Consider the following 15,342-nt stretch of genomic DNA (forward strand, 5'->3'; position numbering starts at 1 on the left):
GGAAGCTGGCAGCAGGAGACCTGCCCCACAGTGGTGGCCGAGCCACAGAGCAGAAAGTTAGGATCTGCCTCTGGCCCTTGGCCCCACCAGCCATGGATGTGGGACAGTGAAAGGGCATTGAGGAAACCCTCAAGGGCTAGGAATGGGATGGCACTCTAGTTCCCAGAGCTGGAGAACAGGGTAGGGACTGGATCCAGGAAAAGGCACAAGCCCCTTCCCTAGAGTGACAGTCAGCTCTGTGCCCAGCCAGCCCTGTATTAATTTGAGGTATGCTCCTCGGAGCGCTGGACCAAGACCTCTCATCACTGCCCACACCCCACTTGCAGGCTGCCCTGAGCAAGTGTTTTCCAAAGAATAGGAAACCTGGCAGAGCTGTGAGGTCTAATGGAGGGAGGAGAGCAGGACACAGGGCCATCCTTGCCTCCTAGACTGTAGCAGCCAGGCTGCCCACGCACCTCTGCATACACACTCCTGCCCAGAGCACAGGACATAGCTCTGAAGAAGACAGTTATCATGGCTTCTGCCCGAGGGGCCCAAGCAAGTCAGCCTCCCAAACCCATGGGGGCTGCTTCCACCCAGCCCTCTGCTGTACACCTAGGGCAGTGACCTACCTCCTGTCTCACTCTGCAGCCCAACTCTGTTCCTGCTTCCTGTAGAGAAATTCTCATCTTCCCCCAGTTCTCCCCCACAGCAGAACTCATAAATAATCATTTCATGCTGCATAACCATTCTAAATGGAATCCCCATGCTCCACTGTAGTGGGGAAAATTTGTTTAGTAAGGGGTTTTTATTATGTAATATGTATGTGACATCTGGTAATAGGAACTGCATTATATTTATTGTTTTATCTCTCAGAAAATATTGAAATAAAAGGAAAATGATCAGGGCCTATTATTTTCCAATGAGAAGGAATCTCTGGGCTCTTCTGGAGAGAGGGAACAGAGGAAGGGAGAAGAATGCCACTCTGTAATGCAGTGACAGCCAGAGCATTTGCTAAAGGTTTAGGAGAAAGTGGGATATAAGGCCCCCAAGGAAATTCAGCATTGGCACGATGTCACCAGCCTTCTCTGTGTGTAAGTAGAGGGAAGAAAAAAACAAAACGAAACCAGAGACCCAGGATGCTGCTAGGCTTAAAGAGATAGTTTTACGTGTCATTAATTGTAGTGTGTGGAGTCTAGATAAAAATATCACTATAACTCTAGTGGGTTTTTTGAGAGTTCACTGTCTCCCTGTCCAGGCCCTGTAATTGCTGTTCTGGTGAACAGAGCGGGATCTGGAAGGTGAGCCTCTCTCCTGGTGGCTGGGGACCATGCTTTCTCACAACAATCACCTTTCTTCCAGTTCCAGCAATTCCATGAGAGGCTGCCGCCCACATTTTTCTCCCCATTCAGACATGATATCCAAGGCATAGAGTATGAAGTCAACTCCAACTTTACAAAGTCCTTCCATCTGATCCCTGGGCACTATGTTGTGGTTCCCTCGGCACCCAGAGAGAAGACTGAATACTTGCTCCGAATCTTCCTGAAAATGCCAGACAGTGACAGGTACAGAGCCTTTGGGATTCTGAGTGTTTTATTCTACTTATTTTTGTAAAAATGCATCACATCACTGTGTGCAGTGCTCTGTGCATGGAATACAACATGGACGGTCAGTGGAGACACAATACTGGCCCTGCTCTCGAGAAGATCACCATAAAGGGGGACAAGAGAGACTGGGAATCAATAACTAGACCCCAAGTGATGGGGCCATTGCAGGAAGTAAAGCTGCGTGAGAGGACAGCGTGAAGGGCTCATTGTTGGCCAGAGGGATGGGAAGAGGCTTCTTTGAGAAAATGGCAGTACTTGAGTGGGTCCTAGAGGAAAATAGAAAAAAAAATAGAATTTAATGGCATAAAGGGAAAGCCACACAAGCCAAAGAAAAAAGACTAGGCAAAGGCAGGGAAATGGATGAGCACAGGTTTGCTAAATAACGAATGAGGCCGGTCAAGGGTACGGGAAGGTGGTTGGTGAATGTGTGCCAACTTGTCTCAAATGTATCCAGAATGGGGGATAGACAGCGGGACTGTGAAAGGTGGGCCCGAGTGACACATTTCTGGTCCTGGAAGGTCTTGAATATCAAGTCATTTGTGTCAACAAGGACTCACCCCACTGGGTACTTCATCCCCCTGGCCCAAGGCCCATTACTACCAATTCAAGATGGAACTTAAGACAAAGCCCTTCCCCACCCTGGCAATGGGGCTTGCCGTACACCCCCACCTGGTTGTGAGAGATGAAATGGTGGGAAGATCAGACCGTGTTCATCCGACAGGCTGGGCACATAACCATGGTGTTCCTCTGTCTACTGACCTCCACGGCTGCCCACTTCATATCCCGTGGTGCTGAGGTCTTTCCACTCTTCCTTGTCAGAAGTGTCAGCCTCCTATGAATAATGTCCTGGTCATCCTTGTCACACTGTTCTCCTGTTTTTTTAGGAACTCGAGCAACGATTTCGACCTCAGAGAACTGAAGGTAGGTGTGTAGGAAGGTCCGGCTGGCAAGCTTCCTTGGCCACTCCCTGTCCCTAGGGCTTCTGCCTCTCTCCTTGCCCCACCACTAACTGGTAAAAGAAAGGTGCCATAATGGGCCAAAGGTGGCTCAAAGAGGTGGGAGTGAGGGTGGCCTCCGAGGCCAGTTTGGATCCAACCTCTTCCTTCCACAAGCTTTGGTTTTCCAATTCCCCTAAAAGTTTTTTTCCCCAACTGCCAGACAAAGCCTCCATCTCAGATCTTGGTGGGAGTTGTTCCCTCACTGTACCAGACTGGCGGCCTCCTCCCCAGAAGTTTAATGCTGGCTATTTTCCCTTTGATCCAGGGAAGTCTTCCAGAAAATGGATCCCAACAAAGCATTTTCTACAGATATGCTCAGCAGGTACAGTACAGGGGACCTGTGTAGGCAGGTGACGGAGGGACTCGAGGGAGGGAGGCCTCTCCAGGCCCTTCCTGGGAGGCAGAGAGGAAAAGTGACTTGATGCATCATTTCATCAGCCTCTTTGACTCTGGACCATCTCCAGAACTGATCTGGCCGCCAATCTCTGGAGAGAATTGGTGGCACCATCTGGGTGGGTGACATTGGGATACAATGTGGAGCTTAGAAAAGAAGGGAATAATTATAGGGCATGCGTATGGGATATGTCGCTTCTTGCATCTTTAAACAAGCCATTGGCAGCACCCTCTGAAATCGTCCCTTCTCTGATTCGGCCTCCACCTCCCCTGATCTGGCATGGTTCCTCCCAGGAGCTGGCCAGCTTCAGAAAGCACCAACAGCACTCTTCCTGCCAAGTCACCTATGAGCACACAGGATTTTCCTAATAGTTTAATAAACTGTTATAAAGAACTCCTTGACTTATCAGGAAAAAAGAGCTGCCAAGGGCTCCGCATGATGGGCTGTATACCATTAATAATTGTGTTTGTGTGGGAAGCAGAAAGTGATTCAAATGACTATGCATACCACACCGGCTTGGGCCAGGCAGAGACCAAGGACAGGAAGGTTGCTGAGCCCTCCTCTACATTCAGAAGACTAATGGGCTGGTGGCATCCTGGAGGCAGGCTGGGCCCAGAGGGAGAAAATGAGAAATCAAGAACATGGCTGAAATGAGGGGTACACGTTCCAAATCGCAGCTGACTGTCGGTCTCCCTGAAATCAGAATTAACCCAGGATTCAGGGCCACCCCCAGCTTGTTTCCATAGGCCTTCACTTGATGCATGACAAGTCTAGCCAAGATGATTGTGGGCTCCTGAAGGCAGGGATAACATCATATGCATTCCTTGTCCCCAATGTTGATCACTGTCCTTGGCCCAGAGTAGGTGCTCAATCATTTCTGTCAAATTGAATAAAGACAGATTAGCTTCCCTGGAGCAGATGCCAAGCCAAGTTTAGCTGTGTGCGATGGTCAGCAGGGCCTGATTAGAATGCCTGAGAGCTAACTTCCTTGGGAGGGTGGAAAATTCTAACACATAGTCTATGCACCTGTACCTCTAAAATAAAAATAGGTTTTGTCATATGATAAGATGGTACAGATTCCAAACAACATCCAAATCCCTCCCCATGGAGAATGATTACCATCTCATATTGGGCCTTGGTGGAAATTAGAATAAGACACAGACACTGCACTGTGCTAAGGTGACCCTCAGCTGGGCATTCATGAGCAGGGCCTAATTGCAAAATACCTCCAAACTACCTTCAGACGCTCTGTCCTCCAAAGAAATTTTAAAGCAAAACATTCCTCCACTGTGTCCTCTCTCCTTATCTCTTATATTGGTTTCACCAGCTTTAAACTAATACAGTGACTTGTTACCATCCCTACCACTGGTTGCTTTCATTAGCCCTGGTAGTGGTGGTTATAACATCACCAGAGCCTGCCTGTGGGGAAGGGAGGGTGTCCTCTGACTCTGGGTTGGGCTAGATCCATCCACCATCTATCCTTTAGTCAATTAGCAAGTGTTTCCCAAGCATCTGGGGCATTTTAAGTCCCACACTGAACTTTGGGAGCACCAAAATGTCAGCCTGTGAGTAAATCCTGTTGTGGTGGTGGTGGCAAACATGGGCTTCTTTGGGAATTTGTTTCAGCAGCCATCATCTCCATCCCTACTGTCTCCAAAAACTCTTTTGTTTGGTTATGGAGTGTGATATTCGGGTCAGAGCGTGTGCTAGGTGAGGAATATGGAGAAGGAAGAGACGTGGCCCGTGGCCCATGTTGCTTGTAGTCTGGTGGGCGGTCCTGTGTGAATCAAGTTCCTCATTACGGTGTCACTGGTAAAGGGAGGCATCAGGTTCTGTGGTAGGAACTTTCCTGTCCTACCCAAACTGGGAGGTGCTAGATGGATGACCCGAGGACCAACTTGAGACCCTGGCAGGATGTGTTCTCAGGGGGCATCCTGAAGGCTCGTGCTTCTAGCTGAAGGTCCACAGAAACACGGGCTGCGGGGTTGCTTTTGCGTTTAGTGCTGGTTGGTGAGGTCCCCCCCTGGGAAATGGAAGGGACAGCGTGTCTGTTTTTCTATGCTGGTTCTCACAAGAGCCCCAGAAGGCACCCTCTTCCTCCTGAACCCCTGTCCCTCTGCCAAGTCACCTGTTGAAAAACCAAACTCCTGTACCAGCTCTCCAAGTAAAAGTGTCCCCAAAGCAGCACACTTCCACATCTCCGTAAACTGGCCCATCACACTGCACACTTCCCCCTGAGAAGCCTAAGGTCATTAAGCCTTCCGGGTTCAGGCCCAAGCACATTCCTCTCCCCCTTGGCCTCCATTGCTTCCTGCTTTTAATCCAAGGGAAAACCACATCTCCCTTTGGCCGCAGGGCCTGGGAAGACTAATGCTAAGTAATGTGCTTGACTGTAGCACCTTCTCTGAGCCTAGATTCCTGGTATTTTTAACTCCCACCTTCACACACGTGCGTGCGTGCACACACAGTTGTCTCATCTCCTTGTAGTGCTTTTTTGGAAGCAGGTGGAGAATGCACCTAAAGCCTGCCTTGATTCCCCCAACAATCCCCATCCCCAGAAGTTCCCCAGTGCAGGCATGCTGGGGAGAAGGCCAGCACAGCCTTCAGCCCAGTAACAAGGAGGGAGGGATGCGAGGGAGCCCCGTGGGGACCAGACGTTGCTCAGGGAGGGTTATGGCCATGGCCCAGAGCACGGCCCAGTTAAAAACCCCAGAGCAACAGGCTTCAGGACAAAGGTGAGGCAGGCATGTCGTGGGAAGAAAAGGTTTAGAAACTGGAGAGCTTTTACAGGGTAGGGCTGGTGCTCCCCTCAAGTCCTGGCCATGGGCTGATGCCCGTGTCCTTCCTTTGTTTGAATCAGGGACTGGACATAGATGCCACTCAGCTTCAGAATCTTCTCAACCAGGAGCTTCTGACAGGTATGGTCAGCCCCGGGGCCTGCTGGTCCCAGCCTCAGCCCAACACACCTCCTGCTGCCACATCTGTCTTTCCTGTTTTCTCTCTTCTGGATCTCTAGGGGACACTTTCTCCCTGGACGAGTGTCGCAGCATTGTGGCTCTGATGGATGTATCCTTTGCAAGTCATCCCATCTCCAAGACCTAGGAGTCCATCTTCTGTGGGTTTCCCTGGGAGTCTCTTAGGGCTCAGCACAGGGCCTGGGTCCTGTGGATTTTCCACCAGCTCACTGACTCTTCTGATCAACCACGTAACAATGGAAAAGTTACTGTTGATCAAACACCTACTGTGTGCTGAGATTTCTTATGTGTGTGTGTATATATATTTTTTTCCTTATAATTCTTGTTACAACCTCTGGGATACAAGAGGTATTAGCCCCTTGTGCAATAGAAGAAATAGAGGTTCAAGGGAGTCAAGTAATTTCCCCAGATCACAGAGCTAGCCAGACTTGTGCCTGGATATGAAGTAGGAGTTTAGCCTTCAAACTCTGTTCTAACTTCATCCTGCTCCCCTCCTTAGAACACTGATGGGAGCTACTTTCCCTTCCCCGCTTCCCTTACCACTTAAGAATGTTCCTTTACTCAACAAGCCTCCAATTCAATAAAGATAGCCACCAAAATGTGTAGAAACCTCCTTGGTCTACACAGCAGCTGCACCTGTTGCTTGCAGATGTGGACATTAGGTGGAGGTAGTTTGATGGGTCACCTAGTTCCATGGCTACAAGTGGCAGGACCCAGGGTCACACCCCAGTCCTGGCTCTCATCCTGACTTCTACACTCCACCCAGCAGTTTCTCTCCTCCCACCTCCTTTCCCTGCAGGCTGGAGAGGCTGCGCACCTGTGCCGTCCTGGCTGCTGACTGGCAGCCCCTCTCCAGCCCTGCGCTGTCTCCCGAGAGAGACAGATCGCCTGGCGCCCACACTGTTAACAAGGCTCGATTGGGAATGCGGAGTCGGACACTGTAGAACAAGAGGGCTTCTTGATGAAATCATAAATCAGACCTGTCTCTGCTGGCTGTGGTCACCATCATTCAGGGACAGAGGAATCCAATGCCCTTGCAGCCCCAGGCCAGGGCAGATACCCCAACGGAGGAGGTCACGATTGAAGGACCCCAGCAAAGCAGACAGGTCTTTTCTAGCTGTCCTCTTCCTCCCCCATGGCTCCCTTCCAGTTCTCAAGGGTCAGTTCTTTCCCTTCATTAGTCATTAATGAGCCCCTTACATGGAGTGGCCAGGGCTCATGTCAGTACAGGGAAAGTGTTCCCTCCACACACAAGTGCACAGGGCTGGCACACTCACCTAGCACTGCTGCAGGATCCCTTCATGCTCCTCCCCACCCTCCCCTGCCAGGAAACCCACCCCTCAACTGGTGAAGGCCATGTCTGGACTCACGCTCTTCCCCTGGGTACAAGTGACACTGGCCTCTCTCTCATAGGGCTCCCTTCTCTTTCCAATAGTCCATTTTCCTTTGTAAAACAAGCCCAAGCCAGGTTACCTTCAGACACAGAGAGACCCAGCTGGAATGGAGCCACGCTAGGTGACACCAGAGCCACTGAGTTCCTAGGTGATGGGTGGGGCGACTCTGGCTTCATTGGCAAGACCAGCACCCCCTTCCCCCATTCTTGGCACCTGGACTAGTTAACTCTTAACTTCTCGTCCAGCTGAAAGTGAACGGGCGTCTTGACCAAGAGGAGTTTGGGAGGCTGTGGAGGCGCCTTGTCCACTGCCAGGTATGGCTTGTTCTCTGCAATTGCCACTCTTATTTCATCAAGTTTAGCAAATATTTACTGGGTGCCCAACCCTGTCCCAGGGTCGAGGGGCATGAAAGGAGAGGAAACCTGACCCCAGCCACCAAAGAGAGCTCACATTTTGTTCCGGGAGATGTTCCTGCACCCGAAGGCCAAGGCACTGCCTGATGGAATGGCAGGATGAGAGATGCTCTAGGAGGTTGGAGGGGAAAGAGGTCACCAGGGACCACAGCAGGAGTCACCAACCGGCATGTCCTCCTCATTTCTCCCCGGATTAATTATGGCATCCCCTAGGGGAGTCCATCTCGTTCTCCTCTGAAGCCTCTGCCAGAGGATCTGCCAAAAACACAGATATGGTTTGTCCATGGCCTCGGGTGGCCTCCCCAGCACCCTCAGGAAAAAGTCTAAACTCTGATATCAGAGTGGTACACAAGACCCTTTCAGTTTGCACCAAGAGAAGCCCATTTGACCCATCCCAATCTTCTTTAGGCCCCAACTATAAGACAGTCCCAATAAATGCCATGGCCTTATACCTTTGAGGTCCTCCCCTCTTACATGCATGCTGGGCATGGCCATTGCCAACCCCACTCAAGAGTCCAGCCTCAGACACATCTTCCACACTGAGCCTTCCTCGCCAGCCCCGGAGCCGGTTAGCTCCCGGCTCTGGCCCCTAACATGTGAGCCCACATCTGTCCAGGCAAGCCACGCTGCTGTATTATGATTTTGTACTTTAAAAGAATCTTTCCTCAGTAACACTTGTTCATACTAGAAAATGCAGATGAGCAGAAATAAATTTTAAAAAGAAAACCTGATCTTGCCAACCAGAGAAACTAGTAAAACCTAGTGAGTACTTTTCAAAAAGTTTTCCTATGTGTATGTATACCCACACTAATAAGTGATCTGCTTTGAGAAAATGAAAACCACCAATATATTAAATGTGTAGCCAGGTTACTAAACATCTCAGCAACATGTTTAAAGTCTGAATACGGTTCTCCCAAGTGGCTGGCCAGGATGCATCGCCCAACCCCTCACTTGGGGTCATCTGGTTTCTCACAGGGACCACAGTGGTTGCCATGGCTACCCCTCCCCTTTACACTACAGGGTTCTCCAGGGAGGGGGTCCCTATTGTCCTCTTTCTACGGTGTATTTTTGAACAGTGGTGTTCAAAAATGCTGAATTAGTGACCAAAACAGTCGATTAGTGAAGGAGCAAGAGAATACACAGTTGAGAACTTGAGACTGTCTTACACAGGCCAAGCCAAATAAGGCCAAGAAAAAGCTCTCAGGCTGCCCTTGCACAATCCTCATTTCCCACAGATGCCCTCACACATGTGGGGGATTATTTTGCCTTGAAAAAGGACCTGTGGGGCAGCTGTGTTTAAACTAAAATTGGGAGTTATGCATTCAGTTCTATACAAACCGCACATTTCACGCAAGGCGAGGTCTTTACCTGCCCGAGTGTCAGTTTCCTCGTCTGGGAAGAACAATGACAACCAGGATTACAGAGAGGATTAGGCAGAGGTGGAAAAGTCCTGGGTAAATGAGAGAAGAGTGTGCCACTTTCCAGGTACTACTTCCTGGACCCAGAGGAGGTTTTAACCTGCCTTCAGTATTTTCTATAGAGAACTCATTAATGCCTCAGGCATGCTCCTTAGCAATTTTAGAGTGTCTACCGCCTCCCCCGCAAAGAAGAATATCTGCCCATTTATACCTGGCAGCCAAACTATGAGGTAGGTATTGTAATTAATCTTATGCTACAGACGAGGAAACTGAGGCCTAGAAAGATCAAATCACTTGTCTAAGTATTGGTTACATATCTGGTGGTGACTAGTTCAGCTGGGACTTAAACCCTGGGCAGTTTGTCAAGTCTGTGCTCTTTTTACCACTACCCTGTGCAAACTCCTTAGAGATCCCTATGCTTCCCTCCTAGGCGGCAAGCTGCCCCACATGTCAGGGCCCCAACAAGGGGTGGGAAGAAGAGAGGAGGACAGGTTGGGAGAGGGGAACCCACCGGTCCCAGCAGCAGCCAGGCTGGTGGACTAGATGGGGTGTGGCCACTCCTGCCTGCCCCAGTCCTCTGCCTACTGCTCTGCCTGGCTCTGCACTGGCTGCACCCACGCTGTAGTGCCACAACCTCAAGGGATGGAAACAGATTTTTTGGCACATCCCAGCCCTCAGATCACACCCCCAGTTCTAACTCAGACTTCTTCCTTCTTTTCCCACATCAGCATGTCTTTCAGAACTTTCGGATGAGCTCTGGAGTCCTCCTGAGCTCAAACCTGGGGAAGGCCATAGAGAATACAGGTAACGCAGGGGCCCTTTGAGCAGTGATGGTTGGGGGCCAGAGTACGCGACGCCCACGCTCCAATTGCTGTGTCCACGCTGGTGCGGTGAGGCTGGGCAGGTGGGAGAGAAGAGAGCCACAGGTCCCCTGTCTTCCTGGCCTACGCTGCCATTAATGGGCGACCTGGGCTCCGGACTCAGACATCATCCCCACCTGAGCTCTCCTTGCCCAGCAATCCCCCAGCTGCCTTTTCTTCCCGACACAGCTCTAATTGTGAGAAAATAGCCCCACATGACTGATTTTGTAGCAGGAATGGAGCTCTCCTTCCAAACGCTTCCAGTGCAGTGTCTGGGCAATCAAGGTTAAATACCCACGGACAGGCAGATGATCTCTCGTCTCTCTCTCTCCACAGAGGGCTTAGCGCTAAATTAAATCAAATGGCACCTGTCGGTTTCAAGTAGGCAAAAGCTTTCAGTCCTGGGGTACTGATAACAATACCTTAGGGTGCTTAAGTGCTTCAGAGTTCACCAGGAGTCCTTATTCACCTCATCTCATATGATTGTCCTGGCTCTCTGTGAACTGGGAAGAGCAGGATTCATTACCCCCATGTACCTGTGAGGAAACGGTCACACAAAGGTTATGTAAGGGAATGGCTACCTTTCTTAATAAACGATGAAGTCGTGTGTCCCCAGGTTAACTCTGGAAGGAGACTCTGCCTCCTGCTCTGGAGTAGGGGTAAAAAAAAAACAGGATCCCACTCCCCACTTGATCCCCCGCTTAATTCTTCACAACAGCAGCTGTGATGCTGCAGCTGAGCTCCTCAGAGTCCCTTGCAGGTCTGAAGGCTGAGCCTCCCTCTAGTTTCTGCATCAGGGTTCCAGTTTGGAGCTAGAGAAGGGCATTTCTAACAAGCTCCCAGGGTGGGTGCTCCTGCCCCTGGTCTGGGACCACAACTTGAGAATCACTTGAAGAGCCAAGTAAAAATGAAACCACAAAGGAGTCTTCACTAATGACGCCAGTATAATAAAAGGGACACAAAATGGAAAGAGTTCAAGTTCAACTGAAAAGCCTCTGGGGCCACTTGGAGTCAACCCTAAGAAGATGGGTGATTTGAGAAGGGGGGGCATCCTGGAGAGTGATTACCCTAACTGAAAGCATCCCCATTCCCATTTTATTAACTCTACACTCACCAAATGTATCTCTAGCTGCATGGGGTCTACAGACCACCAGGCTGGTCCCTTGGTGAAAGGCTTGCAAGGTTCCACTTGTTATCAAAGCTTGCAGGCCCAACTGTTGACCAGTCTGCACATGTCCCCTATGGGGCTGGTACCTCCCTAGAGCTTATAACTAGACATGAAAGACGGCACGGCCAAAGAGGGCAGGGTGCTGACCTCCTGCCCAGCTAGGCCACCTTCTCAGTTTGGTCTCCCCTGTGAGGACCAGCCTTTTTCTTGGATGATCAGCTTAGAGCTGAATCTCCCTCTTCCAGGGAGACCACACCTGCCCACCCTAGCACCACCCATGCACTAACAGTTGCAGGATCAGGGTGACGGTTACTTTATAAAGTCACCAGCAGAGAGAGGCCTGGCAGAAACAGGGCTGGAAGCCGGCCCCAGCTGTCCTGGCACCTCCCTTGCTCTATGGGGATTATCTGACCATTTCAAAGGCCCATGTGTCTCTAGAACAGTCAGTGTCTTGAGGCTCCTGAGTGGTCTCTGGCCAAGCTCCAGAACTGTCATTGGGACCCAGCCAGACAAGACAGAAGCATCTGAGAGACAGACTCTGGGCGAGGTGGACCGGCTGCCAAGCCAGGCCGAGTAGGGAAGGTGGCATGAGTCCCTCAGGCCCTCTCAATAGGCTTCTCAGGCCTTGCAGAAGGCCACCCGCCCCTCCCTGCTCACCAGCTCACCCTGCCACCCCAGTCTTCCTTACAGGGATCTTCGTAAGCAGCGAGCTGCTGGACCTCATGTCCCTTCGGTACAGTGACAGCACGGGCCGGGTCACTTTCCCTAGTTTAGTCTGCTTCCTGATGCGACTGGAAGCCATGGCAAGTAAGTGTCTCATGGGCACATTCTGGAGACTTTGCAGTGACCAAAAACACAGGAGAGGACCAGGAAGTCATGGCTGCCCCCAGATTTCGGGAGTCAGTGGGATGGCTTCCTGCCTCAGGCACCCTTGCTCCAAGAGGACAGTGCTAAATGAGGCCACCACAGATAATATGGTCAGCCAGGCCCCGTCTCCCTCCCGCACCCTTCCTTCCCTAACATTCCTCTACCCCGGGGCCTCCTCCCTATCAGCTCCTCTCTCAGAAACAGTTCACTTAAATCCCCTCTCCAGCTCGTACTTACAACTAAGATCTTGCTTCAGTCCTGCCATGAAGGGGTGTTGGTCTCTGCTGGAGAAATGTCACGCATAAGCAAATAGGTGGGGGCAAGGTTTCTCCCCTGAAGCTTTAGAAATCCCACCCTGCAGGCCAGAGGGTGCGAGGCTTTTTAGAGGCATCACCTTTGTTTTAAATGAGATGTTAGGTGAGACCCTCGTCCACAGAGTGGCTCAGAATGGAGCTGGTGGGGGTGAGGTAGAATGGGGCTAGAAAGACCTCCACCTCTTGGCACCGTCCTGCTACGGCTCTGGGTGGGCCAACTTATAAGGCCTGAGAGAATAGAAACCTGGGAGGGAACAAGAGAAGCCTGAAGCTTAAATCTTGCCCCCAGGGAGTTCTCACATGGACCAAGAAGTCTCCAAGACTTTCCCAAACCATGCCCAGAAAGAAAGTCAAGCCCGCACACAACTGAATGGGGAAGGATGTGGGGTGCTCGGAGTCCGGGCAGGGGAGAGGCCAGAGAGACACAGAGCCACCCTGAGGAGGTGCCCTGAGCTCCTGGCAGCATAGAGCCTGACCCAAAAGAGAAGAGAGAGGACACAGGCACAGCGGAAGAGAGGCTGCCTTCCCGGAACCTCATTGGGTTTTACCTTCACACGGGCCCTGGCCCGCCCTGAGTCCCTCCTCTTAAGTCAATCAAAACCTTTCCTTCTTTATCCTAGAGACATTCCGCAACCTCTCCAAGGATGGAAAAGGTCTCTACCTGACAGAAATGGAGGTGAGGTCCTTTCCCCTGCCAGGGCCAGGCACAGTCCCAGGCTGCCTCTCCTGATCCCGTTCCCTGGGGGCATTCTTCTCCTGAGAGTATTGAACAGTCTCTCAAAGGCCAGCCAAGCTGCCAGCCCCCTGCCTCCAATTACTGTCTTTATATATTGCAGGCTGCCAGGTTGCTTTAGGATCTTGGCAGACAGATTTTATTTTTTTCCAATAGCTTAATAAAGCAGAGGATTATGTGGGAGTCATAAATCCAAGAGGGAACTAAAGAACAACCCGCTGAGCTCACCGTACATTAAATTTGCTTCCACTGAATTTTAGAGCCTCCCAACCGGCCAGCTGGTCGACCTCAGATACACTTCTCACTGCCTGGCTATTCAGGGGGGAGCAGAAGATATGTTGTGACAGGGGCCTGAGACCTCCTGCTTGACTTGGAGTTAGCTGGAAAGGAGTGATGAGGCAGAACTGAGATCTTTCAAGGGAGGAGGGTGGCATTTTCTCCATTCCACGTTAAATAAACAAGCTTAAAGAATTAGTTGTGATGCATTGGAGGAGGAGGGCAACAAGAGGGAGGGAGGATGGGAGGGCAGCCGCTAGTGATCAAGATTGTAACCTTCCCGTTATGCTATGTGCATGTGCAAATATACCACAGTGAAGCCTCGTGTGTCTGTGTGTGTGTGTGTGTAAGTAATAAAAAACTAATTTAAAATAATAATAAAGGGGAGATCAGTAGAGTAGAGCAAGTGGATCAAGGTGTAGAAGGACAGGTACTAGGGAATGAGATTGATCAAATTATGTGCTTGTATGAATATGTCATCATGAATCCCATAATTACATACAATTAGAATGCACCAATAAAAAAAATGATCATTGGTAATGATGATGCTTTTTTCTCAGTGGATGAGCCTGGTCATGTACACCTAAAGCAAGGAGTATAGAAGACCCTGTGGACCACGTACGACATGGTAACTCTGGAATCTTTTCCTCCTGCTATAAACAGCTCCCCTTTTCCTCCAGGGACCACACATAAGATTCCCTGGGAACAGCCCCCCAGCAATTACAGAAACCTTATCTTTGTGAGCTGAGGCTCAGCTGCTCAGGACCTCTAGTTGTAAGGCCAATGCTGAAAATTTCACACAGGCCATTTAGACCAATGGACATTCATGTAAGCGTGTGGCCTAAAAGTCACAAATGAGGGATTTAACGTTCTTGGTTGATGTTACAAAGACAAAGGCAATAGAAATGGTGGAGATGGAATGATGGCGGAGCCATAGAAACAGCAGGCCTTGGGGAGAGGAGAATTGGATCCAGCCCCAGCTCTACCACTGCCTGACTACCAGCTTGGACAGATCGCAGACATCTGTAGGCATCAGTGTTTATATATCTAGCATGAGTGTGCCAGAGAATCAACACCCACGTCCCATTTTCTCTACATTTGTTTTCATGGAGCAGACTCTAGAGTTACATAATCCACACCCACACCTTGCTGTAGGAGAAGCCCCAGCAGAATCTCTCTTCTAGAAGCCTTCAAGACTGAGAAACTCATGCTCTCTCCATTGTTGGACATCTCCTGGTGTCAGAGGGAACAGTGTTCTTCCCTGTAACTTTCTACCCCTCATTCTTCTTTTCTCTGGGTCATGGAAGAGAAAAAAGACTGGACTAAATATCTTCTAAATGTCTTACATCTCAGGCCTCAAAGCATGGAGGGTATCTCTGTTGTCTCACCCAAAGCCTCTCTGCTGCAGTTATCTCTGTTGTCTCTCATCCGGGATCTCCCACTGACCATTTTGTGCATGCCTATGTCCCTTTAAAATGAACAGTTTTCCATGCAGTAGTCTGATGATCAGTGCCTTCTGAAATTCTGTTATTTTTTTAAATACTCTTAATTTTATCTACCAATAATGTACCTTGAATCACAAGATAGATAATAAAGAAATAATATTTTAGCATAAATATTTCCTGATGAACATTTGGTGATTCCTAATGATCACAAATTAACAAACAGCAGAGATCATGATTTGACTCAACTGTATTTTCTTGAATTCCCCTATTCCTCCTTTTTAAAAAGAGATCATGTCCAATATTTTTTTGTGCCTATTCCAGTCTGCATGAGTTTTTAATATCAAAGACACAATTCAATTATATCTTTAAGCTAATTTGGTCCACAGGGCCTAAATGCCTGAACTTTTGAAATGACTGAATTCTCTGTCTTTTCTTCATCTGGGGTTCTAATTCCTTCTTAATTAATTTTTCTAGCCCCTCCTGTTTTGAGGATAATATGAG

The 15,342-nt window shown here is 49.7% G+C and overlaps 1 protein-coding gene across 1 annotated transcript in view; it reads left to right on the forward strand.

The window, feature by feature from the left end:
• The window catches only part of Capn13 (calpain 13), a 70,304-nt gene extending 55,292 nt beyond the window's left edge, over positions 1-15,012 (forward strand). Inside the window, exons 13-22 of the mRNA XM_040271542.2 lie at positions 1,342-1,544; positions 2,471-2,507; positions 2,850-2,906; positions 5,839-5,896; positions 5,995-6,044; positions 7,593-7,661; positions 9,907-9,982; positions 11,885-12,013; positions 13,008-13,063; positions 13,957-15,012. Coding sequence (XP_040127476.2) covers positions 1,342-1,544; positions 2,471-2,507; positions 2,850-2,906; positions 5,839-5,896; positions 5,995-6,044; positions 7,593-7,661; positions 9,907-9,982; positions 11,885-12,013; positions 13,008-13,063; positions 13,957-13,983 — 762 coding nt within the window. The 3' untranslated portion in view covers positions 13,984-15,012. The remainder of the gene's footprint in view (positions 1-1,341; positions 1,545-2,470; positions 2,508-2,849; positions 2,907-5,838; positions 5,897-5,994; positions 6,045-7,592; positions 7,662-9,906; positions 9,983-11,884; positions 12,014-13,007; positions 13,064-13,956) is intronic.
• Positions 15,013-15,342: the final 330 nt, after the last annotated feature.

Source organism: Ictidomys tridecemlineatus, chromosome 12 (assembly GCF_052094955.1).
Source record: "Ictidomys tridecemlineatus isolate mIctTri1 chromosome 12, mIctTri1.hap1, whole genome shotgun sequence".
Taxonomy (NCBI): domain Eukaryota; kingdom Metazoa; phylum Chordata; class Mammalia; order Rodentia; family Sciuridae; genus Ictidomys; species Ictidomys tridecemlineatus.